At 67.7% G+C, this 27,106-nt stretch overlaps 7 protein-coding genes across 7 annotated transcripts; 3 read left to right on the top strand and 4 right to left on the bottom strand.

Moving 5' to 3' along the window:
- Positions 1 to 37: 37 nt before the first annotated feature.
- RHOBADRAFT_42804 (uncharacterized protein) lies at positions 38 to 1,801 on the bottom strand (the record flags this gene model as incomplete). Its single annotated transcript, XM_018414110.1, has 9 exons — positions 38 to 184; positions 274 to 357; positions 438 to 692; positions 762 to 902; positions 963 to 1,088; positions 1,150 to 1,284; positions 1,355 to 1,426; positions 1,503 to 1,596; positions 1,659 to 1,801. 9 exons carry the CDS (start codon positions 1,799 to 1,801, stop codon positions 38 to 40), a joined length of 1,197 nt encoding a protein of 398 aa, XP_018272512.1.
- Positions 1,802 to 2,013: 212 nt separating this feature from the next.
- RHOBADRAFT_52467 (uncharacterized protein) lies at positions 2,014 to 5,979 on the bottom strand (the record flags this gene model as incomplete). The annotated part of the gene is made up of 11 exons (XM_018416352.1): positions 2,014 to 2,253; positions 2,328 to 2,409; positions 2,495 to 2,709; positions 2,776 to 2,855; positions 2,937 to 3,251; positions 3,326 to 3,745; positions 3,818 to 4,026; positions 4,103 to 4,460; positions 4,527 to 5,010; positions 5,082 to 5,469; positions 5,537 to 5,979. 11 exons carry the CDS (start codon positions 5,977 to 5,979, stop codon positions 2,014 to 2,016), a joined length of 3,234 nt encoding a protein of 1,077 aa, XP_018272511.1.
- A 276-nt stretch (positions 5,980 to 6,255) lies between these two features.
- On the bottom strand, positions 6,256 to 7,398 carry RHOBADRAFT_13302 (uncharacterized protein; the record flags this gene model as incomplete). Its single annotated transcript, XM_018412137.1, has 1 exon — positions 6,256 to 7,398. One exon carries the CDS (start codon positions 7,396 to 7,398, stop codon positions 6,256 to 6,258), a length of 1,143 nt encoding a protein of 380 aa, XP_018272510.1.
- Positions 7,399 to 7,626: 228 nt separating this feature from the next.
- Positions 7,627 to 14,843, bottom strand: RHOBADRAFT_52466 (glycosyltransferase family 4 protein; the record flags this gene model as incomplete). The annotated part of the gene is made up of 11 exons (XM_018416351.1): positions 7,627 to 8,264; positions 8,344 to 8,552; positions 8,630 to 10,101; positions 10,184 to 10,363; positions 10,488 to 10,758; positions 10,986 to 11,235; positions 11,841 to 12,795; positions 12,866 to 13,152; positions 13,285 to 13,538; positions 13,625 to 14,568; positions 14,829 to 14,843. 11 exons carry the CDS (start codon positions 14,841 to 14,843, stop codon positions 7,627 to 7,629), a joined length of 5,475 nt encoding a protein of 1,824 aa, XP_018272509.1.
- A 718-nt stretch (positions 14,844 to 15,561) lies between these two features.
- RHOBADRAFT_25529 (uncharacterized protein) lies at positions 15,562 to 17,110 on the top strand. The gene is made up of 6 exons (XM_018412692.1): positions 15,562 to 15,972; positions 16,061 to 16,270; positions 16,362 to 16,641; positions 16,749 to 16,780; positions 16,842 to 16,889; positions 16,971 to 17,110. Exons 1-6 carry the CDS (start codon positions 15,583 to 15,585, stop codon positions 17,064 to 17,066), a joined length of 1,056 nt encoding a protein of 351 aa, XP_018272508.1. The 5' UTR covers positions 15,562 to 15,582; the 3' UTR covers positions 17,067 to 17,110.
- A 1,288-nt stretch (positions 17,111 to 18,398) lies between these two features.
- Positions 18,399 to 23,079, top strand: RHOBADRAFT_52464 (uncharacterized protein; the record flags this gene model as incomplete). Its single annotated transcript, XM_018416350.1, has 12 exons — positions 18,399 to 18,467; positions 18,531 to 19,229; positions 19,334 to 21,031; positions 21,117 to 21,158; positions 21,232 to 21,658; positions 21,727 to 21,806; positions 21,901 to 21,990; positions 22,060 to 22,113; positions 22,205 to 22,264; positions 22,359 to 22,451; positions 22,525 to 22,644; positions 22,730 to 23,079. 11 exons carry the CDS (start codon positions 18,399 to 18,401, stop codon positions 22,630 to 22,632), a joined length of 3,420 nt encoding a protein of 1,139 aa, XP_018272507.1. The 3' UTR covers positions 22,633 to 22,644; positions 22,730 to 23,079.
- Positions 23,080 to 23,398: 319 nt separating this feature from the next.
- On the top strand, positions 23,399 to 24,437 carry RHOBADRAFT_52463 (uncharacterized protein; the record flags this gene model as incomplete). Its single annotated transcript, XM_018416349.1, has 2 exons — positions 23,399 to 23,602; positions 24,402 to 24,437. Exons 1-2 carry the CDS (start codon positions 23,450 to 23,452, stop codon positions 24,435 to 24,437), a joined length of 189 nt encoding a protein of 62 aa, XP_018272506.1. The 5' UTR covers positions 23,399 to 23,449.
- Positions 24,438 to 27,106: the final 2,669 nt, after the last annotated feature.

The following is a 27,106-nucleotide window of genomic DNA, read 5'->3' as shown; positions in this document are numbered from 1 at the left end:
ACCCGCTCGGACCCGCCCTCTCTCGACCCCGCCCGCCTCACTCGTCGCGCTTGCGCTTCTTCTTGTCCTTCTTGGCCGCCGCCGCGTCGCCAATGCTGCCGACGACGGCCCGTGCGGGGCCCTCTTCCGGCGCGACAAACGCCTTTGCGCGCTCGTCTTTCCGCCCGGCGACGACGGCGGCTTGCTGTCGGGGGTGCGACCGGGTGAGGTCAGTGCCCGGGACGTCGAAAGCAGGCGAGGAGGAGGAGGAGGAGGAGGGAGGTAGGGCCGCACCTTGGCGGCGCGCTTGGCCTCGTCGCGCTGCTGCTTCTCGCGCGGCTTGAGGAAGTACTCGCCCGACTCGAGCTGGAGGTCGATCTGTGAGGCGCGAGGGAGGGAGGTCAGTACACCGCGCCGCTGCAGTCGGCCCCCCGAGAAAGAGAGAGAGTATGACGCACCTTGCTCGGCATCTGCGCCGGCGGGAACGGAGTGTACGGCTTCTTCTCCTTCTTCTGCTTCTTGGCCGCCGGCGGCTGGCCCTCTGCGCCGTCGACCGCGATCGCGTTGGCGCCCGACGGCGCGGCGCCACCCTCGCCACCGGCACCGGGCCCGCGCTTCTTGTCGCGGCGCCGGCGGAACTTGGGCAGGAACCGGTCCCAGTTCTCCTCGGCGAGCTTGGGGTCCTTGGCGAGCTCGCGCTTGATCATGAGCTCCTGTGGGCAGGCGGTACCGTCAGTGTGCGCCCACGAGGTGCGTGCGAGCGAGAGAGGGGGGGGGCGCACCTTGATGTGGTAGATCGGGTGGACGTTCTTCATGCAGTCGACGACGATCTTGCGCACCTCCTTCAGGCCCTTGTGCCCGCCCATCGCCGCCACCGTGTTGCCCTGCACGAGGACGTAGCACTGCGTGAGGAGCTCGATGGCCTGAGTGGGATGGTCAGCAAAGGGGCAGGACGAAGAGGGGGGAGAGAGCGAGGGGCGCACCTTGAGCGTCGAGCCGCCCGGGCCGAGGATGCGCTGTCGCCGCTTGACGAAGCGCTCGTTGTTGCGGATGATGTTGCCAATCTTGATGATGTCGCAGTCCATGCCGTCTTCGAGGATGCGGACCGCCTGCGCGAACGAGGGGAGGGGTCAGCGAGCGTTCCTTGAGGAGGGAGGGCTCGGAACGCACCTGCGGGAAGGGCACGCTTCGTGCGAGCAGCTTGATGAGGTCGCGCGCCTTGAGGATGATGTACGGGTCGAACGTCTTGCGCGTCGTCTTGACCGTCATCGAGCCCTCGACGAGGTCGAGGACGGCCTCGATGCCCTGCGTGTCCGCCGCGCCGCTCGTCAGCTCGCCCGCTCGCCGTCCAGCGAGAAGGAGGAACGGGACGCACATGCTTCTTGAGCGCCGTCTCGACGTGGCCCCAGATCTCGCGCAGGTACGTCTCGCGGTACTTGGCGAAGAGCTGCGTCGGGTCGAGGGTTAGCTCGCGCTCGGGTCCGCCGCCCAGCAGAGACGAAGAAGAGAGAGCTGTGGCGCACCGTCGCAAAGCTGCTCTCCTCGAGGAGCACGCCCTTCATGTCGCCCTCCTGGAACGGCTCGATGGACCAGTGGTCGGTGCCGTCGACGTCCCACCTGCGGGCCGCACAGCGAGGTCAGTCGGGGCGCGAGTCAGGCTGAGAGAGGCATGGACGCACGGCTTGTCCTTGCGGTTCATCTGCTTCTTGCTCTTGCCGGCGCGCTCCTCCTCGAGGCGGGCCGCCTCGTCCGGGTTCTCCTGCTCGAGCTTCTGGCGCGCCTCCTCGGCGGCCTTCTTCTGTGCGGCGTTCTTGCGAGCCATCGTGCTCAGGCGGGCAGCAGGTGCGGGGGGTGAGAGCGTGGCAAGCGGTTGGAGGAGTCTCTCTCGACCGTGCTCGCGACGGCGTCGGAAACTGATGAGACGGCGCACGTCGAGTCGCTCGAGAGAGGGCACAGGATGCATAGCAAAAGACAAGGGCACAATGTGATAGGACTACTTAGAGCGCGCGCTCACCCAGATCCGAGCCTCCCAGCTCACCGACGACCGCCGCGGGCCGCCGCCTTCGCCACCTTCTTCGCGACGACAGCCTCGGCCGCCTGCCTCGCCGCCTCCTCCTTCGGGTGCTCGCGGAAGTACGCGACGCACTCGGAGCAGCGAACCCAGTAGATCTGGCGCTGCGGGCCGAAGCCGCGAAGGAGGAGCTCCGGGAGCGCCTCGCCGACCTCGTCGAAGCCGTCGTCGAGGCAGTCCTCGCAGTGCGCCTTCGGGCACGTCTGCGCGTGAGGGACGAGCGAGTCAGTACGCTGACGACGAGGTGTGGGGCGTCGAGGGGGCAAGATGGGCGCACCTGGCAGCGGAAGAGGAGGCCGCCGGCGGCCGCCGTCGAGCGACCGCAGCCCGAGCACTTGTGCTGAGGGCAATGGAACATCCTGCAGGACGAGTCGAGTGTGAGCCTTTGTCCGGGAGAGTATGGAGGAGGAAACAGGGCTGAGAGAGAGAGAGAGGGCGACGCACGGAAGGCTAGCGAGGGCCTTGGTGGTCGAGCCGACGCAGTCGGCGTGCCAGACTCGCGGGCAGCCGCTGCACAGGTACAGGTTGCCGCCGTCCTTGCACGCGTGGCAGTAGTCCTCGTGCTCGAACTTGCGCGTCGTGCGCTTGGTGTTGGCGAGCTTGGCCGTCGCCTTGGCCGACGACGTGATGGTCGGGACCGCCTCCCACGCCTTGGTCGACTGCAGCGGGGGCAAAGGGCGGTGAGTGCGACGCTCATCTTGACAGAGGAGAACGCGAGGACGCACAACCGAGTGCGTGGCGACGGCGTGACCGTCGATCATCACGACGCGAGCCTTCGACTGGCGCTTGACGAGCGCCTCCAACTCTGCGCACGGGACCGGCTCAAGGTCAGTCATCGACGGCGAGCGCAAGTGTGTCGCGATTGAGAGAATCAGAGAGGACGGACCCTGGCGGATGTCGGTGTTGGTCGCCGTGTACGTCTTGCCCTCCCACTTGCGCGACGAGATGAGCTCGCGCCCTGCGAGAAGCCGGCGCTCCTCCTCCTCCTCCTCGCGCGCGAGACGCTCGCGCTCCTCGACACTGATCGCCTCGCCGAGCTCGGCCTTGACGCCGAGGTCCTTGGCCATGTCGCGCTCGCGGCCGCGCTGGCACAGGTCGGCGAAGGACGCCTTGCGGAAGGCCGTGAACGCGTCGTTGCCGTTCTTGTCGTGCGACTCGTCGGCGGCGGCGCCCGCGCCGGCACGAAGCATCGAGATGAGCTCTGCGAGGGAGGACGACGACGGCGGCGTCAGGACCGGGTCGACGAGGGTCGAGGTTGAGCGAGAGGGGGCTCACCTCCACGAGTCAGGCGAGGCGCGTCGTCCTCGTTCTTGTTGGTCGCGTCGACCATGTCCTCTTCGTCGTCGAAGCGCTCGGTCGCGTTGCGCATGCCGCCCATGATCTTGAGCGACAGGTACAGCTTCTTGCGCAACCTCGACATGGCCTGCTCCTCGACCGAGCCCGCCGTGACGAGGCGGTACACGTGGACCGTCTTGGTCTGGCCGATGCGGTGCGCGCGCGCGATGGCCTGCAGGTCGACCTGCGGGTTGAAGTCGCTCTCGAACATGACGACGGTCGACGCGGCCGTCAGGTTGACGCCGAGGCCGCCGGCGCGGGTCGAGATGAGGAAGACCTGGAGCGCCGAGCTCTCGCGCTGGAAGAGGCGGATGTCGAGGGCGCGACGAGGGCGCGACGTTTGGCCGTCGAGGCGTGCGTCTGCGGGAGGGGCTCCGAGTCAGCTCTTTCTCCCGACCCTCGCTTTGACTTAAGAGGTAGACAGGGACGCACACTTGTAGGACCTGAGGTCCATGTAGTCCTCGAGGATGTCGAGCATGCGGGTGAACCCGCTGAAGATGAGGACGCGCTCGCCCTTGGGCAACGCGTCGCCGAGGATCTTGTCGAGCGCGACGAGCTTCGACGACGCGGCGACGACGTGCTCGTCGACCGTGAGCTCGCCCTCGGGCTCCGAGTCGGGCAACAGGTACGGGTGCGAGCAGCTGCGGGTCGTGACGAGGGCAATGTCAGTTTCGGTCGAGGAGGGGGAAAGAAAGGTCCGGCGAGACGGGGACGGACCACTTGCGGAGCTGCATCATGAGCATCATGAGCTTCTTGTAGGCGCCGGCGTCTCCTCCTTTCTTCTTCTCCTCCTCGACGACCTTGCGCATCTGCGCGAGCGCCTGCTTGTCGCCGTCGACGACGCTCGCGCCGCTCTTGCGCCGAGCGATCGACTTCTCGAGGTTCGTGACGCGCGCGAGGGCGTTGTTGCGCCCCTGGGTGCTCGTCGCGGCGGCCACCTCCTGCTTGGCGAGGTCGAGCGCCGCCTCGTCAAACGCGGCCGAGTCGCCGAACAGCTCGCTCAGGGTGCCGAGGTCCGAGCGCGTGAGGAGCCGTTGGTACCAGAAGCGCTGGATGGGCGAGAGAGGGAGGTACACTGTGGGCGGGAGCGGGAAGTCAGATCTGGCTCGCGAGGAGGAGAGGGGAGGGTAGGTGGACGCACGGGTGAATTCCTCCCTCGGTGGCACGCTCAGCTCGCTCGAGACGCCCTCCTTGGTGCGCCGGAGCATGACGACGTCGCCGAGGAGCTTCTGCGACTTCTCGAGGAACGTCGAGTCGTACAGGCCCGCCGACAGGTTGAACGCGTCGCGGAACAGACCGAGCGTCTTGTCGGTGAAGACGGCCGGGTACAACCAGTGCAGGAGGGACCACAGCTCGACGAGCGAGTTCTGGAGGGGCGTGCCGGTGAGGATGAGGCGCATGCGGGACCGGATCGACCGTAGCGCGTGGGCCGCCTGCGACTCGTGGTTCTTGATGCGGTGGCCCTCGTCGAGCACGACGAGCCCGTACAGGCCTTGGGTCTTGAACCAGTGCGCCTCGGAGACAAACTGCTCGTACGTCGTGACGACGAGGTCGGGCTGCAGCTCGGGGTACATCGACTTGAGGCGCTGGCGCTCGCCCGCCTCGCCGTGGAAGCGCATCGCGGTCTGTCGGCGCGTGGATGGGTGTCAGTCTGCGCTCCTTTGCCACGGCGAGCGAGAGGGGGAACGGGACGCACAAAGTCGGGGAGCCAGCGCTCGATCTCGGATGCCCACGAGCCGAGGACCGAGAGCGGACAGACGATGAGGTGCGGGCCCTTGCGGCCGTGCTGCTCGGCGAGGCAGGCGATGAGGGCGAGCGTCTGGAGCGTCTTGCCAAGGCCCATCTCGTCGGCGAGGATGCAGGAGCCGCCGTTCTCGGCGACGTAGGCGAGCCACGAGAGGCCCTTGAGCTGGTAGTCCTTGAGGACAGGCTGCCCGCCGGCGACGCTCGACGGCTGCGGGATCGACCGGTAGGGCCGCACAACCTTGTGCGGGACCGCCGTGCTGGTCGACTCGAGGAGCTTCGACACGTAGTTGGGCGAAGAGGACGGGAGGACGTTCAGGAAAGTCGTGGCGTTGGCGAGGCTGCGGGTCACGCGAGGCCTTGTCAGTATCCGTCTGTGTGCGGAGAGAGAGACTGACAGGGACGCACATGAGGGCGTTGCGCCTGCGCTCGAGCTCGTCGGGATCGGTAAACCACCACTCGTCGCCGACCTTCTCGCCGCCGTGCGCCTCGCGCGAGAGCTTGGCCTTGCCCTTGCCCTTGTCCTTGTTCTTGCTCTTGACCTTGCTCTGCTGCGGCCCGTCGGCCCTGGGCGCCGAGGGAACCGGGAGGGCGAGGACGAAGGCCGGAGTGTGGCTGTGTCGCGTCTTGGGGCGCTTGCCGCGCCCGAGCTGGTCCTGCTGCGAGGGACCGGCGGTGCTCGAGCTTGCTTCGAACGGCGTGGCGGTGCCCGACTCGGGCCCGGGGCTGGCTGTCGGGGTCGGGCGGTTCGAGTTGAGCGAGAGGTCGGCGGCGTGGGCGAGGAGCGAGCCCGTCGAGTCGGTGCGCTCGAGGGCGAACCGCCGTTTGAGCGGCGGTGGCGGCGCGGCCATGGTGGTAGCGAGCGCTGCGCAAGCGATGCGAGGAAAAGACGAAAGCGAACCCGGCGCGATGGTGTCGGCGGTGCGTCTCGCCTTTTCTTCGGTCCGCTCGCACGGCAGTCTCGCTAACTAGACGACGAGGGGGACGAACAGGCACTCGATTTACAACAACAATGGGCGCGCTACAAAGACGGCGAAAGGGGGACATCTGCGGAGCGGACCGAGCGAGGTGAGCGCGCGCTCGCCGCCGGCTGCAGGCGTCGAAGAAAGAAAGAGAGGACGCACCTGCTAGAGCCGCTTCATCTGCTTCTGCGCGTCCTTCATCTTGCCCTTGACGCGGTCGGTCCCGGCGTCGAGCTGGTCGAGGACGTCCTCCTGCAGCGCGAGCTCGGCGTTGATCATCTCGCCGAGGTGCCGTTGCCGCCGCAGCGCCGCCGTGAGCGCCTCGAGCTTCGAGTCCTGGTCGTCCATGTACTGCTGTTGGAGCTGGAGGACGCCGCCGTTGTCGAGCGCGCGCGTCTCGGGCGTCTCGAGGGATGCGGCGGCTGCGGCGCCGAGCACGCGTGCGGGTGCGCGCCCGGCGCCGCTCAGCAGGGCTTGCCGTGCAGCCGTCGGCGGCTCATCGTCGCCTGCTCGAGAGGACGGGCCCGTGCGCCCTGCGCCGGCTCGCGGCCCGCGACCAGCCTTGCGGCCGAGCTCCTCGACCTCGCCCTGGAGCCGCTCGACGAGGGCGCTGCGGCGGTGCAGCTCTCCCTCGGTCATGCCGTCCTTGGCGAGGACCTGGAGGCCGTTGGCGAGGTCGCCGATGCGCCGTACGAGGTCGACGAGCGCCGTCTTGGCCTCCTTGGCCGTCGCGTGCGCCGTCGACGAGCTCGCGAGCAGCTGCGCGTCGCGGCGGTCGAGCGTCGTGCGCAGTTGACGGGCCGCGCCCTCGACGGCGGCGTGCTCGGCCGTCCACGCCGTTGCGGTCCAGCTGCGACTGACCGCGCCCTCGCCGCCTGGTGCCGCCTGCCCGCCGCCGCCGGCCCCGTCTGGCGGCGCCGCGAGAAAGTCCTTGAACGTGCGGCTGCTGCGCCACCGCGGGTCTCGGTCGGCGAGGATGGCCCTCAGCCAGTGCTCGAGTCCCGCGCGGCGCTCCTCGAGCTGGGCGTCCGACAGGTCGCGAGCGGCGGCGAGTGGGGCGAGGAACCAGCTGCCCGGGTGCTTGGGCGGGAGCTCGGCGGGCGGCGGTGCGCCGCACGTCGCGGCGAGCTTGTGGTATAGGGCGGCGAACGCAGAGTAGCGCTGCTGGATCGAGTAGGTCCGTGTGGGGAGCGAGATCGAGACGGTGAAGGCGACGTGCGGGTCGGGCTTTGCGGCGAGCTTGGTGAAGGACGGGACCGAGACCGACTGGATCGGGTCGCTCGTCGCAGACCTGGCTGCGAGCGACATGGCGACAGAGTGCGAGGGCGGTGGCAGATTCAGAGGAGAGAGGCGGCGCGCGGGCGACGTCTGACGCAACAGCTCTCGCTCTCTCGCACAGACAGAGATGCTCGAAAGGGTGGTGCACAGCACTACAGACACGCGCAAAGATATGGAGGACAAGAACTAAGGACAGTTGAGGGGTGGACAAGCATGCGCGAGAGGGAGGCAGGGAGGGTCGACTCGTGCCGAGCGCGCTCAGGGTCCGGGACCTGGTGGAGGAGGCGGTGGCGGCGCGCCGCTGCCCGGCACGCCTGGTACCGACCCAGCCTCCTCGGCGGCGGCGGCGGACACGATGCCGTACGCGAGCGCGCCCCACGCCGTCTGCGCGAACGGGTTCGGCGGCATGCCCTGCTGCGGCATGGCCGGCGGCAGCATGTACTTGTGCGCCGTCGCCGGGTGCTGCTGATGCGGCGCGAGGTGGTGGTGCATGGGCGGGATGGGGCCGTACAGGTTGGGCGCGAGCGGGTGCGGCGGCCACATGGGCGGCTGGGGCATGAAGTGCATGGCGGCCGGGTCGCCCGGGTTCATCGGCATGCCTGGTGGCGGGAAGGGTGGGTGGAAGGCGTGAGGGAGGTGAGGTGGAGGAGGCGGTATCGGTGCGTGCGCCTCGTTGGACGACACGGGCGTGATCTCGGTCGAGGTCGCCGGCGTCGGGAGCTGGGCGTTGCTGACGACGACGGGTGGTGCGGCGACGAGGCCCGACGGGGAAGTCGACCCCGACGCCTCGTCGTTCTGGCCGGCCGCTGCGGCAGCGGCGAGGTTGGCCTTGGCGGCGGCGGCGGCTTGTCGTTTTTGGGCGAGCGAGGCGGGCCGGTTGACCTTGTGGAGCTTGTCTGCACGTCCACGATTCGACGACGACGTCGTCAGAGAGTGTCGCAGGAAGAACAGGAGGAGAGGGAGAGAGGGACGCACAGTAGAGCGAGCACGCGTTGCAGCACAGTCGGCCCTCGGGGTCCTTGCGCCACATGGGCGTGCTCGTCGCGCCGCAGTTGTTGCAGCTGGGCGGCACGCCGCTCGCCGCTGCTTGTGCCGCCGCGCCGTTCGACGTGCGCTTCGACGCGTTCGACTTGCCGAACGTCTTGGGCCGCGGCTTCGAGTGCAGCTTGAGGTACAGGCCGCACCTGCAGGACGGGCTCCGAGAGTCAGTCGACGGCGACGACGGCACGAACGAAAGAAAGAGAGCGAGAGCGGGACGCACGCGTTGCACAGGAGCTCGTCGTGAGGTCCTCGTCGCCACAGCGGCGTCGTGATGCTGCCGCAGTGCGAGCAGACGGGACCCTCGTGGCCCTCGCCCGCCTCCTCCTTGACGGCGCGCCGCTGCCCGTTGCCCGGCAGCTGCGTCGAGTGCGGGTTGCGGTTCTTCTTGCTGCCGTTGGCCGCGAGCTTGGACGAGCCCGCGTCGGCGCCGTCCGGCTCGGGGCTGTTGGCGCGCGAGCCCTTGGTCTTCTTGCCGCCGCCGCCGCCGCCCTTGGCCTTGCGCTTGCCCTTGGCCGCCGCGCTCGGGTACGCCGCCGCGCCGCCGTCGGCGTGGAGCTGTGCCGCACGCTCGACCTCCCTCGCCGCCTGCTCGGCGAGCGACAAGTGCGCGTCCGGGTCGGCCGACCCGTCGCCGCCCGCCGCCGCGCCCGTCGCGCCGCCAATGTCGAAGCGGGACGCGTCGCGGTCGACCGCCTCGAGGCTGTTGGCGCGGCTGCGCATCTGGGCGAGGCTCATGCCCTCGAACGGGTCCCGGCCCTCGCTGCCCGACACGGGCGGGATGGCCGCGTCGCCCGGGCTCGTCTCGGAGCGGCCCTCGAGGTCGCGCCAGACGTGGTCCATGCCGTCGGCGGCGGTCGTGGGCGTCACGCCGGCCGACGACGACGAGTGAAACTCGCCCGTCGTCGGGCCCAGCTCGAGCTCGAGCTCGCCGAGGATGCTCGGCTCGGGCGACGGCGTGAGGAACCGCGGGTACGGCGCGATGACGGGCTGGTACATGCCGTACGACGAGAAGAAGGCGGGAGGTGCGGCGGTCGGCGGGGCCGAGGACAATGCCGACGGGAGGTCCGAGAAGACGGTCGCGGTTGGCGGGAGGGCGAAGCTGGGCGAGGGAAGGGTGGGTGGTGCTGCTGAGGTGGGAGGCATGCCGAAGGGGAAGACGCCGTGCGAGACGTTTGCCGACGAGGTCGACGCGGCGAACGGGTCGCTCGGGCCCGAGCCGGGGAACGGGTAGCCCGGGAAACCGAATGCGTTGAGCGCCGCCATGGGCTGCGGGTGCTGCAGCGTCGGCAGCTGCTGATGCTGCGCGGTCGCCGACGACGGCGCCGCGAGAGGCGCGCCCGCCTGCTGCTGCCCTTGCGCGCCGTGCTGCTGCTCGACGGCCTGCTGCGGCGCCGACTGGGCGGGCGGCTGCGCCTGCGCCGCACGCGGCGAGTCCGAGATGAGCGCCGTCCAGGCCGGAGTGGCGATGATGCGGCTCTGGTTGGGCTGCGACACCGAGGGCAGCGGCGAGTAGCCCCACTCGGGCGACGGGTTGAACGCGAGTCGTTGCGGCTGAGGCGCGCTCACAAGAGGTGGGGTCGGAGCGGGTTGGCCGAGACGAGGGGAAGGTTGCGAGAGGCTGGTCGGGAGCGCCGACTGGGTGAGGGCGGCGAAGGTCGGAGGCTGAGGAGGTACGGGGACGTGAGTCGACGGCTGCGGAGGGGAGGGGAACGCGACCATCGTCAGGCGGGCCCTTAACGTGAAAGGACACGGTCTCGAGAGAGAGTGTGCGCACCTGTGCGGCTTGAAGGGTCGTGCGCAAGAAGGCCTCGAGGTCTTCAGTCGCGCGCCGGCGCTCGTGCGCCTCGACGCTCGCGTGCAGGCCGTACAGGTCGTCGCGCACGGCCGACTGGACGGGTCCGTGACGCTGCTCCATGTGCCAACGACGCCAGTACAGGTTCTCGATGCGCGACTCCTGCGGTAGCCGGTGGGAGGACGGGGCATCGGAAGCGCGAGTTGCGGGGAAAGGGGGGCGAGGAGAAGGTCAGCTCGCGCGTCGGGGTCCACTCGCGAGAGTCGAGGGGACGAAGCGGACGCACCTGGTCGAGGAGCTTTCTCGCTCTGCCGTTCCACGCGTTCCAGGTCTGCTTGAGGCGCGGGAGCTCGTCGTCGCCGGGAGCGCGATCGAACGGTGTCGGCTGCGCGTGGGTCGAGGACGGCGGGAGGCGCGGGTCGGCGAGGTACGGGGAAAGGGACGAGGGACGTGCGAGGTCAGGACGGTGCTCTGCTCGTCGCGCCGGGCTGCCCGTGGCGAGGTCGGACGCCTCGGGGCTCGAAACCCCGCAAGCGCCACTCGAGCGCGACGCGGCGCTGCCGAGGGTGTGTGGGTGTGCGCAGGGTGGGCGTGAGGGTGCGAGGACGCTGGAGGGGAGGGTAGGCGGCGGGCGGCGGGCGTAGACCGCAAAGCCGAGCCGAAAGTCCGGCGAGGCGGTGCCAGGAGCAGAGCCAAGGGGCGGCGAGGAAAGAGGGGGAGGGCGACAGAGAAACCGGGCCGACTCACGTCGAGCCGAACGACGAATGGTCTCATTCGCGTGCACCGAGCCGTCGTGCTGCGCTCCTCGGTCGAATCTGGCGGGCTCGTGGGCGAGAGGACGAGGCGAGGGCGGTCGTTTGAGTCGGGCTCGCTGGAGGGAGCGGTCGAGGCGGCGACTTGGGCGAGGCGCGCTCGCGTGGCGGCGGCGTAGTCGAGCGTGGAGAGGTCGGAGCTGGACGCTGCTAGGCTCAGCAGCCCATGTCGAGGCGAGACGAGGTGGTCGTGGTCGAGGTCGAGCGGACGAAGGAGGTCGACTCGGCGAGGGGGACGGCGGGCGGGCTCGGCAGGCGAAGGCCGGTTGTGTGGGCCCAGGTGACGACTCGTCGAACGCGTTGGCGAGAAGTGCGTGAAGCGGTGGAGAGGCCGTCACGACGTCGAGCGGACGACGAGCGCTCTCCGCCCGCTCGCGCCGTCCGGCGTCGTTGACTTCTCGCACTGCGGCTTTCCCGGTGCGCGAATTCTCCTTTCAGTGCACGACTCTCTCTTGCTCGGCTCGGCGAGAGGCCCGCTTGATCGAGAGCGCTCCGCAGAAACCGGCGGACCGCCTTCTCAACTGGCCGCACATCCGACGACTGGCCTCTCGCACAGCAGTCACTCTCGCAACGCGCTCGCCTCGTGGTACTGATCGGGCGAGGGCGAGGGAGGAAGGAGGATGAATCGTGCGTATGATACAGGAAAAGGAAAGGATGCGGGTTGCGATGAGGAGCTGAGGACGAAGCATCGGGCCTCGAGCCGCCGATGCAGGTCAAGACGTCTATTCGTAGGGATCTGCAGCACGAGGAGGTTGTCAGGAGAATCGGGCGGGACAACCGCGAGGAGGCGAGGAAAGAAAGAGAGCAAGGAGAGGTCGGGGACGCACAGTAGCCGCGCATGTCCGTCTCGCGCCACATCTCGGCGAGCATGATCTCGGTCGCCATGTACGCCGCCGGCAGCGGGTACCGCGTGTCGCCCGTCACGTGCCCGGGCAAGTTGTGCGCCTTGTCCGCCTCGACAAAGAGCCCGCCGAGCGTTGTCCGCCAGTCGTACCCGTCCTCGACCATCTTGCGCCCGTTGCGCGCCAGCCTCGCGCGCAGCGCCGGGTCGAGCATGAGCTTCTCGATCGCGTCGGCGTACTGGACCGCGTCGTCGACCGGGTCGTCTTCGAGCTCGTGCTCGATCAGGATCCCGGCGAGCTCGTTCGGGTCGTGCACCTTGCGGCCGGCGCTGTCGAGCTCGCCGAGCTGCTCGGGGAGTGCACCGGCGCGCGCCGTCACGATGGGCAGGCCCGACGCCATGGCCTCGCCGACCGCGATCGAGATGCCCTCGCCCATGGTCGGCAGGAGGAACAGGTCGGCCGCCGCGTAGTAGTCGCCGAGGTCGCTCTGCGTGCCGACGAGCCGCACAAAGTCGCTGAGTGACGCGAGCTGGACGAGCTTCTCGAGCTGGGTGCGCAGGCCGCCCTCACCGACCATGACGACGAGAAAGTCGTCCTCGGTGCGGCGGATGAGCTCCTCGACGATGGGCGGGATGAGGAGCGTGCGCTTCTGCGGGTCGAGGCGCCCAACGACGACGATGACGAACGTCTCTGGCTCCACGCCGAGGAGCGACGCCTTGGCCGCGTTGCGCTCGGCGGCCGTCGCCGGCTTGAACTGCGACGCCTCGATGCCGAGCTTGACGATGCCGATCCGGCTCGCGTCCAGGTGCCCGTTGTCGACGAGCCAGTCGCGCAAGTAGTGCGAGCACGTGATGGTGCGGGCGAGGTACCGCTGCATGATGATCGACAGGCGCGGGTACCCGCCGGCCTTCCAGCCGTTGTACGCCTCGTTGTGCAGGTACTGTGGGCGTCGTTCGAGTCAGTGCGCGTTCGAGCCATTCAATAAGATCTCGAGTGAGAGTTCGACGCACGTCGATCCACTCGACGTCGGGCAGGTGCTCGGCGAGCGCCGGCAGCATCTCGTACGCGAGCTGGCTGTTGCTCATGATGACCTGGCGGATGCCACGCGACTCGACGAGGTGCTTGAGGTACCGCGGGAAGTCGTGCGGGCGAAGGAAAGTCGGGAGGACGTGGATGTCGTGCGTGTACTGAAGCGCGAACGGGCGCAGCTCGACGCCCTCGGGGAACTTGCTCAGGGTGCAGACGACCGTGACGCGGTAGCCGGCGAGCGCGTACAGCTGGATCATGTGCAGGGCACCTGTAGCGATGAAAGGGATGGGCAGGGAAAGAGGGAGGGAGGAAGGGAGAGAAGAGGGTCAGCTTGGTCGAGGAGGGTCCGGGCGCGAGGGGCTGCGACGGCGTCGAGGGCAACAAGGGAGCGTGGACGCACCAATGTCGGCGCCGCCGACGTACAGCCACGGGAGGATGAACATGATCTGCTTGTCGGTGTGCGCGAGCGCGTGCTCGAACGGCGGGTCCCACATGATGGGCGCGAGCTGGACGCCGTGCTTGGGCTTCTTGACCGGGAACGCCTTGTCGAGGGTCGGGTGCTTGCGCATGATGTGCTCCTTGAGCTGCTCAAAGCCGTCGACAAACGTGTTGCCCCACCGCTTGGTGCGGAACTTGGGGTCGTTGACGCGGTACCTGAGCTCGCGAGGAGAGGAGGGCGTCAGACAAGGCTCGCTCGAGAGAGAAGGGCGAGGAGAGATAGAGAGAGGGTAGGGACGCACCAGTACAGCGGCTCGAGGATGGTGCCGCCCCACAGGCCGGCGTCGGCGAGACACATCCAAAAGTCCCAGTCCTCGCCGCCGTCGTGGAACTCGACCTCGTTGTACCGACAGCCGCTCATCTCGAGCGCGCGCGACGTGTACACGGCCGCGTTCGGGACAAAGTTGCCGAGGCGCCAGTTGCGCTGGCCCGAGTGCAGGCCCGTCGTCACCGTTTCGTTCGACGCACCCCACTTGACGTACCGGAACCCGCCGACGTCCCAGTCCGGGTTGCTCTCGAGCATCCAGCACGTCTTCTCGAGCGCCGTAAACTCGAACAGGTCGTCGTCGTCGAGCGAGACGAGGTACTTGGGCGGTGGGTCGAAGTGCGCGAACACGTGGTCGAGCCCGACGTTGCGCGCGGCGGCGAGCCCGGCGTCGCCCGGGTTCTTGACGACGACGACACGCGGGTCACGCGCGAGCTCGGCCAGGAGGTCGCGCGAGCTGGGCTCGACCGTATGGTCGTCGACGATGACCCACACAAAGTTCTGGAGCGACTGGCCGAACAGGGTCGTCGCCGTCTCGCGCATGACGGCGCGCGGGTTGTTGGTCGCCGTGATGATGGCGACGACGGGTCGCGACAGGTCGGCTCGAGGGTCAAGGAGGAACTGGGTTGCGGGTGGACGAGACGGGGCGACGGGCGTGTTGTTGTAGATCATGAGGCGCTCGAGGTGGTGGACCGGGAGCGGGTGCTCGGGCGGACCAAACGGGTGCGCCTTGGACGACAGGAGCGTGCCTCGCCGGGCCGGCGTTCGAGAAGGCGCAGCGCGCGACCACAGGACGACGGCGAGGCCCAGGACGACGCAGACGAGGAAGACGGGGATCCGCCGTCGGCTCCTCCCAACTCGGACGTGGCTCGACAGCGGTCGGGACCGGCGATCTGGCGGACCATGACGCGCCGTGTCACGCTGCGCGAGAGGGAGGAGAGGGCGAGGAAGTCAGCCTCATCTCGAACGTGCTGCCCGCGAGCTCTGCTGCCCGACACGTCTCGCCCCCATCCGCGCCTCGACAGCTCCTGCGCTCTGTTTCGATCCTCCCCTTGGCCGCTGTCAAGCGGGCGGCCCATCCGACCGCTCGAGACTGCACCCCCACCGCGTCCGCCCGGGATGCGGAGGTGGGCGAGGTCGAGAGCGCCAGCGGCACGCGCGAGAGCGAGAGCTGAACTCACCGAGAGCCATGACATGTGCGACGGGCGTAGCCCAGATCGGTACGAGCGCACGAGGTCGAGAGAGCGGCGACGGAAGGCAGCAGCGAGGCTGGCAGAGAGGCTCCCGGCGATTGCACTCGGTTTTGTAATCGAGAATACAAAACCCCATTTGCAGCTCGCCCCAAAGCTGCTGTCCACCGTCCCCGCTCTCACTTCTCCTCCCCTCAGCTCGACTCAGTCGACACAACCCGCACGAGGTGAGCCTTCGAGTCCATGATATCGCAGGTTGCCTCAGCTCCTGCAGCAGGCGCGGCGCAGCCCTCGGCAGCTGGGCGTCATCGCACACGCGCAACCTCCCTCGTCCTCCTCTCCTCCCTCCCATCTCTCGTCGCCCACACCCTGACCCCGCTCCTCCCCCGAACCCAGTCCCGCGCCCTCTCCAAGCCTTCGCCCACCTTCGCCGCCGCGTGGTCCTCGTCAAAGCCTCGTCCGCCCTCGTCGTCGCCCCGCCCTCATCGCCCTCGTCGCTCCCCGACACCTCGTCGCCCTCGCCAGATCCCCCGCACGCCTGCACGGGCCGCGTAGCTGATCTCCTGTTGCACCGTCCCCCTCCCCTACCCCTCGTCCCCTCACCGCCATGGCCGACTCGCTCACCGCCGCGTCCAGCGACTCTGCCCGCAAGCGCTCGCGCTCCACCTCCCTGTCGAACGACGCCTCGGCCAAGAAGGCCAACCAGGCCGCCACCGCGCCCGCCAAGCTCGAGGTCGACGATGAGATGCCGCCCGCGACCGAGACCGAGCCCGAGGCCGACGACGGCACCGACGCGCCTCAAGGAGCCGCCGACGGCAACGACGACAGCGCCATCAAGACCGAGGAGACGCCCGTCCAGATGAACGTCGACTCGAGCGGCATCCCGGCCAAGCCCGTCGTCGACCTCCCCGCCAACCCGGAGCAGGCGGCCCACGACGCGGCGCCGGCGTCGCAGACGATCCAGATGCGCACCCTCATCGTCACCCAGGACGCGAGCATCATCATCGGCAAGCAGGGCAAGAACATCATCGAGATCCGCGAGAAGAGCGGCGCCAAGATCACCATCACCGAGGCCGTCCCGGGCAACCCGGAGCGCATCATGTCGGTCGGCGGCCCTCTCGACGCCGTGTCCAAGGTGCGCACCTCGCTCCTCTCCCTTCAGTCCTCCCTCGCAGACCATGTCTCTCGAACGAGCGACTGACACATTCGTCCCTCCCTCGCAGGCTTTCGGCCTCATCGTCCGCCGCATCAACGACGAGCCGTTCGACGTCCCCTCGGTCCCAGGCTCGCGCGCCGTCACGATTCGCTTCATCATCCCGCACTCGCGCATGGGCTCGGTCATCGGCAAGGGCGGCAGCAAGATCAAGGAGATCCAGGAGGCGTCGGGCGCAAAGCTCCAGGCGAGCGAGGCCATGCTTCCCGGCAGCTCCGAGGTCCGTCCTCGCCTTTCTCCTCCTCGACCTCTCCTCCGCCTCGGCGTACAGCTCGAGTCGGGGTACTGACGCTCGTCCTCCCGCCGTGCAGCGCGTCCTGTCGGTCTCGGGCGTCGCCGACGCCGTCCACATCGCCGTCTACTACGTCGGCTCGGTCCTCCAGGAGCACCCGCCGCAAGCTTCGAACCAGTCGTACCGCCCGAGCGGCGGCGACTACCGCGGCCCGCCTCCCGAGCGCGGCCCGCGCCCCGAACGTGGGCCCGGCGGCGCCGTGCCGGCCCAGGTCGGGCCCGGCGCGCAGACGCAGCAGCTGTACATCCCGACTGAGCTCGTCGGCTCGATCATCGGCAAGGGCGGCAGCAAGATCAACGGTGCGTCCCTCGTCCTCCTCCACCTTGTCCTCGTCCTCGTCCCGCCTCGACTCCTCGCGGGCTGCGCCAGCTCGACCATGTTCGCTGACTCGTTGCCCGCCGTGCAGAGGTCCGCTCCATGTCGGCTTGCCAGATCAAGGTGCGTCTCGTCTTTCTTTCTTGTCTGCTCGAGCGAGCGCTAACCACCTCGTTGCGAACAGATTGCAGAGCCTGGCGAGGTCGGTCCCGGCGGCGCACCCAACGAGCGTGTACGTCCTCGATGCCTCCTCTCTCTGTCGTTCGTTCGTCCCTGTCCTGCGCCTGACGGTCCCTCTCCGTCCTTGTCGCAGCTCGTCACGATCACGGGCCAGCCGGCGGGCATCCAGGTGGCCGTGCGGATGCTCTACCAGCGTCTCGAGCAGGAGAAGTCGAAGCAGCTGTCGTAGATGGCGGGCCTGCTGGAGCTGCATCTTCTCTGTCTTTCTTTGCGACTGTTTTGACTCGGCGGAACGAGTGAGAGAGCGAGAGCAAGTCTCTCCCTGCCCTCTCTCTCTCTCTCTCTCTCTCTCTCTCTCTCTCTCTCTCTCTCTCTCTCTCTCTCTCTCTTTCCAGCTTTGCGTGGCTCAGTGAGAGCTTCCGTTGCAGCTCCCATCTCCCCAGCTACGGCTCTCAGCCAGGGCAGCTGCTCGACAACCCTGCTGCCGTCCCGCCCGCCCGCCGCCCGCCGTCGCCACCCTCCTCTGGTCGAGCTTGTCGACGCGGCACATTCTCACCGCCGACAGCCGACACGATGCGCATCGAGCGAGCTGTGCGCGAGAGGGCGATGAGGCCGCAACCGAGGGGAACAGGGAGTCTGGGGCGAGTTGGAGAGCAGGGACGGGCCGAGAGGGACGGCGGCCTCGTTGGTGGAGCGGGAAAGGTCGACGGCGACGGAGCCTGCGGAACGTGGCGAGTCAATTCGGCGTCTCGCCGCCGAGACGGTGAACGAGTGGACGTACAGAACAGCAGAGAGCCGGGACGCGCCGACCCTCGCAGAGTCGAGTCCGCCGGTCGGAAGGCGAGGTCCTGCAGGTGGGCTGGGTCAGCGAGTCTGGTTGCAGAGCGAGAGAAACGTGCGACGCACTTAGATGGTCCTGCTCGAGAGGATGGCCGTGCCCACCAGCTGCTGCCGTGCCGCCATCGCCCCAGGAGACCGTGCCCCCACTCGACTCCCTCCCTCAGCCGAGAGTCGAGCGACCGCTCGTGCTCGCCCGCCGCGCCTCGCCGGATACACGAGCCGGGCCGTGTGGCATGCTCAAGGCGAGAGGAGGTCGCGGTCGCGTCGCAACGTGCGGTATGGCGCGAGTGGATGACGTCGAAGGGTGAGGGAGGCGGTGCGAGGAGGAGGGGAGAGCGCGGTCGGCTGTCGCTCGTCGCGGGGCGTAGTGCGGGTCCTGGATGGGGTTATTGGTACTGCTGGAGCGGACTGGCGAGGTACTGGAGGGCCCAAGAGGGCTGCGTGTCGAGGGTCGACGCGGGCGAACAAAGGTTGCGGAGGAAGGCGCAGGTGGGCCGAGTAAAGGCTGGGGGCGCGTCGAACGCGACACCACAGTCGGGGCAGAGCTTGGCGAGGTGCTCAGGCGTGCAGCTGCTCAGCCTGTGCGAGAGTGGTGGAGAAAGGGGCGGGGCCTTGGCCTCTCCTGAGGCCAAGGTACGCCGTCCGGCCGCTTCCTCTCCACGACTACAACCTCGACGAGCCTGCGCTACCTACTGCGGTCTGCTCGATCGAGGCCCCGGCCATGGCGCCGCCACCGCGCCCGGCCGCTACCGCCGCGCTCGCCAACGCGCTCGTCGCTCCTCCTCGCCAAGTTCGTTTCGCCGACCAGCCCGACCACCGGCACGTCACTCCTTCTACCTCCACTGCGACACAGCAACCTCCTCCACCCGTGCTCCCCTTCCCTCCCGCCCAACTCGCCGACCTCCCTCGCCCCGGACGCGTCGCCCTTCGTCCTGGCGAGGCGCCTCCTCCCCGACCACCTTCTGCGACCGTCGTACGTCGAGCCCTCGACGGACAACCTGTCCCCATCGCCGGCAAGGCGCGCCGCGTCCCCATCACGGACCAGTCGGCCCTCGCGCACGCCTCGACGTCGAGCCAGAACGAGCAGGTCCGCGGCCGCTCCGCCGCCATGGTCGCCCAGATCCCGTCCGACAAGCTCAAGAAGGTCCTCGGCGCGCCCAAGCCCGGCTCGACTTCGACCGCCGCCGCCGCACGCTCGATCGTCGCGGCACGCTCGACCACCGCCGCCGCCGCCTCGACCTGGGCGCGCCGCGAGGACCCGACCAACGCGTTCGCCAACGCGGGCCCGTCCATGGTCGCGGCCAAGAAGAAGCGCCCGTCGGACGTCGACGCCGGCGGCGACCTCAAGCGCGCGCGCGGCGTCGCCGGACCTGTCGCCCGCCGCGACGACGGCCAGGCCGGCTCGAGCGTCGGCCACCTCGGCGGCGCCGCACGGCCCGGGCCGCTCCGCCACGAGCGCAAAAGCACGGCGCAGCGTGCGCTGTCGCTCATTCCCGTCAAGGGCTCGGTCGCGTCGGTCGGCGGCAGCAGGTCGTCGGCGTGGGCCGCCAAGGTCGGCCCCGTTATATATTCTTTTTTTTCTTATAAAACTTAAAACCTTAGAGGCTATTTAAGTTGCTGATTTATATTAATTTTATTGTTCATCCTCCCCTGCAGCACGAGCCGCAGCCGTCGGGCTCGGGCGCCGTCAAGCCGCCGAGCAAGGTCGGCGCCGGCCTCGACAACGGCAAGGGCAAGGCGCGCGAGCTCGGCGAGAAGCCTGTCGAGCCGTCGATGAGCGCACGCAAGCGCGGTGCCCGTGCGAGGGACGGCGCGCCGCCCGTCGGCATCAAGCCGTCCGCGTGGGCCTACAGCGCGAGGACGGCTCCGCCCACCACGACGCAGCCGGCCGCCCTGCCCGCTCGTGCCGGCGACACGCGCATGGCGCCGCCGCAGCCCGCGCCCGTCCGCTCGCTCGCCGAGCTCCCGTTGTTCAAGCGCAAGACGCTCTCGCTCGCCGAGATGAGGGCTGCCGCCGACGTGCGCCGCGCTGCACGAGCTCCCGAGCTCGCGCCCAGCCTCGACGTCGAGCGCCTCGCCGAAGGCCTCGCGCAGCACGCGCCGGTGCGCCCGCCTTCCAGCACGGCGCTTTACGAGCGCAACGCCCGTCCGCTCGCCGACACGAAGGCGCTCGTCGACGCCCGCCGCCGCGCACAACCCGCCGAGCCCGCGCCCGACCTCGACCTCGAGCAGCTCGCGCACGAGCACGCGCAGCACGCGCCGCCGCCACCGCGTCGGCCGAGCCAGCTGCAGAAGGACCACCGCCGCGGCGACAAGAAGGTCGTCACCGCCTTGAAGCGTCGCCGGTCCGACTTCAAGCCGCTCGGCGGCACCCTCCTGACGAGCAGGAACACGTGGCACGACGAGCTCGACGACGCGGCCGTCGGCGGCTCGGGAACGGGCACGGCGGCGCGCACGGGCGCGCTCGAGCAGCCGCTCCGGCCACACCGAGCGCCTGACCGCCCCGTCCTGCCGACCTGGCTCCCCTTCCGCGTCGACGAGCCGCCGAGTCCCGACGTCGGCGCACTCGGCGAGGAGGGCGCGGCGCCCGACACGGAGCAGATCGGCTCGGCGGCCGGCGCACTCGGCGCCGTCCTCCTCGGCCCCGCTCCCACCAGCTCGGAGCACGGCGGCGTCCCGGCCAACAACATGGCGGGCCGAGCCTCGGGCGTGCAGCTCGAGCCGAGGGCGGCACCACGACAAGGTGCCTCGGACGCTCGGGTCCACGACTCGCCCCACGCCAAGGTCGGCAGGGCCGACGCCCTCTTTGCCAAGTTCGACGCGCTCCGGGCGTCGTTGGCCACGCCACCCGCCGGCGACGAGACGCCCGTCGACCCGTCGAGCCCGTCTGCGGCCGCAAGCCGCTCACCGGAGCCCGCTTTCGCGCGCAAGGACGTGCCGGTCCTCCTCCGCCACTCGCGCCCACATGCGTCCCTCTCCTCCTCTCCTCGCTCCGACATCGAGCAAGCCCTCGTCCCCAACGCCAACCTCGCCGACCTCGTCCCCAACACCGACCTCGCCGCCGTTGGCCACGACGACGAGTACAGCGGCGCCTCGCTCGCCGGGCTCGGCAGCAGCGACGCAGCTCCCGCCGCCGCCGCCGACTCGTCGTCGTCGTCGTCCTCGTCCATCACGGACAGCGAGCGCAACTCGGTTGCCTCGCCGAGTCGGCACGGGTCCAGTCGCGAGGTGCTCGCCGCCGACCGCGGCTGGCGGCAGCTCGCAGGCGAGGGCGACATGGACGGCGTGCAGGGCAGCTTGGAGGGGGACCTCGGCACGCTCAGCGAGGCGTGGAGCGACGGGCACGACCACCAGGTGCGTCACACGCCCTCTCTCCCTCGTCTCGCCCTCTCTGCCTCTCGACTCTCGGGAACGTGTACTGATCCCTGTCCGCCTACAGGAGCACTCGTCCTCCCCGATCCTCCAAGAGCGTCTCGCACGTGTGCGTCCCCTAATCCGCCTCGGTCTCCTCTTTCTCTGCGGCCGAAACTGACCCTCGCGCCCGTCGGTCGCAGCCTGCCACCTCGTCAGCCGCCGCTTCCCCATCCTCCTCGACCCCGTCCGCCGCCGCCACCGAACTCGGCACGTTGGACGAGGAGCGAGACTGGCCGAAGCTGTCGAGCGAGGAGGAGGGCGACGTCCGCGGCGGCGCTTCGCCCGACCTCGCACGCGGCCTCGGCCTTGCGGCGCAAGGACGCTCGCCGTCGCCGTCGCCCCAGGGCCAACCGGGCCTCCGCGACTCGGCCGCCGGTGGCTCCAGCCGGCACTCGGTCGGCTCACTCGACCCGTCGGCCGGCGAGATGGGCGACACGAACCTCGGCGGCGGTACCGGCGCAGACGCGGTCGGCCTTAACCTAGACCTCGAGCGCATGGCCCATGTCGGCGACGTCGACATGAATCAGGAGTTTGGAGGCGGGTTCGACGACGAGGCGCGCCAGGGCTGTGCGTCGCCGGTCCTCCCGCTCCCCTCCCCTCGCGTCTCGAGCTCATCACTCGAGCCATCCCTGCAGCATCGTCCGGTGGCGAGGAGGAGCAGCTCTCGGTTGGCGAGAGCATCCGTCGGGAGGGCCGCGAGCGCGAGGGCGACGAGGTGAGTTGGCCGTCCGCCGTTCACTTCGGCCCCTCCTCCTCGACAGTACTGACTCCCTCCCCTTCTTCCATTTCCTTCCCTCGCTCGCTCGCAGGCCATGTTGGAGCTCGAGGCCGACAAGAAGGCCCGCCAGGGCGAGGGGTCGGGCGGGCAGGCGGATGGGGCGGCGGATCGGGCGACGCCTGTGCGTCCTGCGCGTCCTCGTCTCTCTCTCTCTCGTTCCCGCACTCACACACTTTCTCTGCGCTTGCAGGGCGAGTCGTCGCCGCTTCAGCGGCCGTCGTCCGCCATCAGGCGCGGGAAAAAGGTCCGTCCACCGTCCACCTCAACTCGGTTTCCTCCTCCCCAGCGGCACTGACTCCCTGCCCTCCTGCCATCAACCTTGTCTTCCTCTGCAGGTGCAGCGTCGTCGCGTCCTGCCGCCGAGGAGGGCACGCGCCTTCCATGTCGCCGAGCCGGTGCGTCCCTCGCTCGCCCCTTCTCCCTCTTCCCGCCGGTCGCCTCTCGGACGCAGGACTGACCTGCCGCCCTCGCACTTCCGTGCCGTACCAGGTCGCCACCGACACCGACACCGACCTCAGCAGCGAGTCGGCGAGCTCCTCTTGCGAGGAGTCGGACCTTTACCTCGGGCGCCCGAGCCGACGTGTGCGTCCCGCTCTCATCCTTCAGGCGCTGTTGTCGGTCGAGAGCGAGCACTGACTTCTCGGCGCCGCAGCAGAAGAGGAGGGCGACTAAGAAGGTCTCGATTCGGTACCTCACCGAGGAGCGCAAGATGTACGAGGAGGTGCGCGACGCAGGAGGTCGCGTTCCTACGGGCAGGATGTAGAAGCTTCTTCTGGTGCGCTCCTCTTTCTCGTTCTCTGGCGAGCATCTCTCGCACCGGCCCTGACTCTCGCCCGTCGTCGTCGGTTCTTCGCCCACAGGCCACGTCACCCAAGAGCGATCCTCCCTTCTTCCTTCTTCCTTCTTGAGGTACGCCTTCTCTCTCTCTCTCGTCTCTTCCCTTGACGGCAGCCGAGAAGAAAAGGCGCTTGCCGTCCACCTCCTCATCTCTTTTCCTTGCCTGGCGCAGCTCGGCCACCTCGCAAACCAGCTTTATCTCTTCTGCCGGTGCGCACTCTGTCTCTCTCTGTCTCTCTCTGTCTTTCTCTTCGCGACGACCGTGTCGTCGACCTTAGAAACGTTGAGCTAACCTTTTATCTCGCCTCACCCTCTCGCACTGCCATCCCTCTCGCCTTCCTCGCTCTGCGTCCGCGCAGTCTTATACCCCTCTCTCAGCATCCGTGATTTTATTTGTCGTTGTCCTGAATATATTTGCATGTCTCGTCTGCGGCTTCAAGTGCACTGCGAGCTTCGAGAGAGCTGGCGAGCACGAGATCTCGAACTCTGCGCGGTGAGAGAAGCTCGTGTCGCCCGCAGGAGCGATCCTTCTTCTTGGCGCGCAGCTCGGCGTAACAAAAAGGGACTTCGAGCGTCTCACACTGCGCTGCTGCAGCACGAGGGCCGCGAGACGTATCAAAGAGCGAGCCACACCCGGCCCTCGCCCGGCGCGAGGCTCGCCGCCGCCTCTTGCCTCTCGCCACCTCGCCTCGCACGCGCCTGCTGCCGTGCGAGCGCTCACTATCCATCGTCGAGGCATCATCATGGCCACTGCGCCCATCAGCGTCGCGGCAGCAGCTCTCACGGACCCGCATGACGTCGTCATCAGCTCGGCGGTCGGCTCCCTCTTCGACCTCTATCACGACGGCATCGGGTCCCTGTTCGCGGCCACGGAACTGTCTATCGTCATCGGCATGGTCCATAGGCTGTCGCGCAGCTTCATCTACGTCCATCTGGTTCATCTTGGGCTCGTCGCCATCGAGGTCCGACTCGCTGTCCGAGGTCAAAGGTGGGCGGGCGCTGCAGGCGCAGGTGGGGGACCGAGGCGACCCGTGAGGCAGCTAACCTAGCCTCCCCCACCACCCGCAACGACCCCGAGCACCGCCAACCGATCACGAGCACAACCCACCTCGACGAGGTGCCACGATCCTGCTCAGGAGGGGGAACCTATCGCCGATTTTTTTCCATTTTCTCGCAAACCTACTCGCACGACTCTCGCGATCCGCCCCGTATCAGCGTCAAGTCGAGGCGACGCTTCCTTGCCGAGATACGGCCACCCCGGCGCCGGCCGCCCTTTCTGGCCGACGGCGGGCGCAAACTCGTTCCTGCTTGCTCAGCTTTACGCTCACGGATCGCTCTCCGACAAGGTGGCGGGCGCACCCCTGCCGCGGTCGTGATCTGAGCCCTTGAGCGCCGGCGAGGGCCTGCTCCTCCCTCGGCAGGGGCGGGATCTGCGGTCGCTCTGCTTTTTCTGTGTCGCTCGGGCGGCCCGCCACTGACGCAGACGCTCTCAGACTCTCGCTCGAGGTCTGGGCGAGCGAGCGCAGGCAAGCGCTCGACGAGCAAGAGCAGGTTCAGCTCGCCCGCTGTGCTACTCGCTCGCCTCCTCCCTCTCAACCTTCTTCCGCCCTACCTGGCCACTCTCGTCAGGCGACACGTACCCAGACGCTCCTCATTCCCGCCTCTTGAACTCGTGGCTCTCTCTCGCTTCCGCAGAGCAACCTTCGCAAGTTGACTTGCCTCGCCTCTTGAGTCTCTCCCTCGCTCACTTGGTCATCTGAGTGCTCCTCCAGATAGCGAGATCTCAGTCTCGCTCGAAAGTATGACGGAAGGCCAGGTCAAGCTCGTCAAGTGTGAGCAAAGCGCAGAGCGAGGTCCGAGCGGTCGGTTGCGGTGAGAAGAGAAGGACAAGCGGGTTGTGTGACAGCGAGAGGGACAAGTGGCGGCCCGACGACGTCGACAAGAGCTGCTACTCGATCTCGTCAAAGCGGTGACGAGGTTAGAGAGCCGGTCTCTTGTCAAGCTGGTCGTGCGAGCGCGACTGCAGCTTGGGAGCAGTGCGAGGGAGACGCTACAAGCAAGCGGCGTCGACAGCGTCCCTCTTGTCTCGCGTCGCAAGCGACATCGATTGAGCGATCTCGTGGCGCAACCAGAGAAAAGCTTCGGGCGCCTGGGTGCGCTGCGAGGGGCGAGAGAGCGCGAACCTCTGCGCGGAAAGGGAAGCTCGCGTCGTCCACGGAAGCGATTCTTCGTTTCGTGGGTCGCAGCTCGGAGGGTTGAAGAGTTGCTTGAGAACATCAAGAGGCGCTCTGCTGCACCACAAAGGCTGCAGAGCAAGCCGCCAGCCATGACACGGTTGAATTGGGCTGCCCTTGCAGGGCAGATCAGAGTACGATACGCTCTAAATGGTTAGCTAGGTTAGAGGTTGAACGGACCTTGTGGCCCAGCTCTGCAGAGGCAAACCTGTTCCTGGCCAGCCCCACCCTCTCGGACCCAAACCGTTTGCGCGCGCAGCTCCATGAGGCAGAGGTCTCCCAGCCTACCGCTCGGCACAGGGACCATTTGATAGTATACCTTGATGGTAATGGAGCCAGATGTGCGAAATTGCATCGGTAGCATGCTCAGCGGGACCATCCCCCCGAGGCTGCACCTTCTTTTTCCTTCCAGCCGGCCGTGGTGCGGTCGGATTGGGCTGCCCTTGCAGGGCAGAATAGAGTACGATACGCTCTAAATGGTTAGCTAGGTTAGAGGTTGAACGGACCTTGTGGCCCAGCTTGGCAGAGGCAAACCTGTTCCTGGCAAGCCCCACCCTCTCGGACCCAAACCGTTGGCACGCGCAGCTCCATGAGGCAGAGGTCTCCCAGCCTACCGCTCGGCACAGGGACCATTTGATAGCATACCTTGATGGTAATGGAGCCAAATTTGCGAAATTGCATCGGTAGCATGCTCAGCGGGACCATCCCCCCGAGGCTGCACCTTCTTTTTCCTTCCAGCCGGCCGTGGTGCGGTCGGATTGGGGTGCCCTTGCAGGGCAGAATAGAGTACGATACGCTCTAAATGGTTAGCTAGGTTAGAGGTTGAACGGACCTTGTAGCCCAGCTTGGCAGAGGCAAACCTGTTCCTGGCAAGCCCCACCCTCTCGGACCCAAACCGTTTGCGCGCGCAGCTCCATGAGGCAGAGGTCTCCCAGCCTACCCCTCGGCGACACAGGGACCATTTAATAGCATACCTTGATGGTAATGGAGCCAGATTTGCGATAATGCATCGGTAGCATGCTCAGCGGGACCATCCCCCTGAGGCTGCACCTTCTTTTTCCTTCCAGCCGGCCGCGGTGCGGTTGGATTGGGCTGCCCCCGCAGGGCAGAATAGAGTACGATACGCTCTAAATGGTTAGCTAGGTTAGAGGTTGAACGGACCTTGTGGCCCAGCTCTGCAGAGGCAAACCTGTTCCTGGCCAGCCCCACCCTCTCGGACCCAAACCGTTTGCGCGCGCAGCTCCATGAGGCAGAGGTCTCCCAGCCTACCGCTCGGCACAGGGACCATTTGATAGTATTACCTTGATGGTAATGGAGCCAGATTTGCGAAATTGCATCGGTAGCATGCTCAGCGGGACCATCCCCCCGAGGCTGCACCTTCTTTTTCCTTCCAGCCGGCCGTGGTGCGGTTGGATTGGGCTGCCCTTGCAGGGCAGAGTAGAGTACAATACGCTCTAAGTGGTTAGCTAGGTTAGAGGTTGAACGGACCTTGTAGCCCAGCTCGGCAGAGGCAAACCTGTTCCTGGCCAGCCCACCTCTCGGACCCAAACGTTTGCGCGCGCAGCTCTATGAGGCAGAGGTCTCCCAGCCTACCGCTTGGCACAGGGACCATTTAACAGCATACCTTGATGGTAATGGAGCCAGATTTGCGATAATGCATCGGTAGCATGCTCAGCGGGACCATCCCCCTGAGGCTGCACCTTCTTTTTCCTTCCAGCCGGCCGTGGTGCGGTTGGATTGGGCTGCCCTTGCAGGGCAGAATAGAGTACGATACGCTCTAAATGGTTAGCTAGGTTAGAGGTTGAACGGACCTTGTGGCCCAGCTCTGCAGAGGCAAACCTGTTCCTGGCCAGCCCCACCCTCTCGGACCCAAACCGTTTGCGCGCGCAGCTCCATGAGGCAAAGGTCTGCCAGCCTACCGCTCGGCACAGGGACCATTTGATAGTATACCTTGATGGTAATGGAGCCAGATTTGCGAAATTGCATCGGCAGCATGCTCAGCGGGACCATCCCCCCGAGGCTGCACCTTCTTTTTCCTTCCAGCCGGCCGTGGTGTGGTCGGATTGGGCTGCCCTTGCAGGGCAGAATAGAGTACGATACGCTCTAAATGGTTAGCTAGGTTAGAGGTTGAACGGACCTTGTGGCCCAGCTCTGCAGAGGCAAACC

This window comes from Rhodotorula graminis (genome assembly GCF_001329695.1).
Source record: "Rhodotorula graminis WP1 unplaced genomic scaffold RHOBAscaffold_4, whole genome shotgun sequence".
Taxonomy (NCBI): domain Eukaryota; kingdom Fungi; phylum Basidiomycota; class Microbotryomycetes; order Sporidiobolales; family Sporidiobolaceae; genus Rhodotorula; species Rhodotorula graminis.
This window is presented reverse-complemented; position numbering and strand designations above follow the sequence as displayed.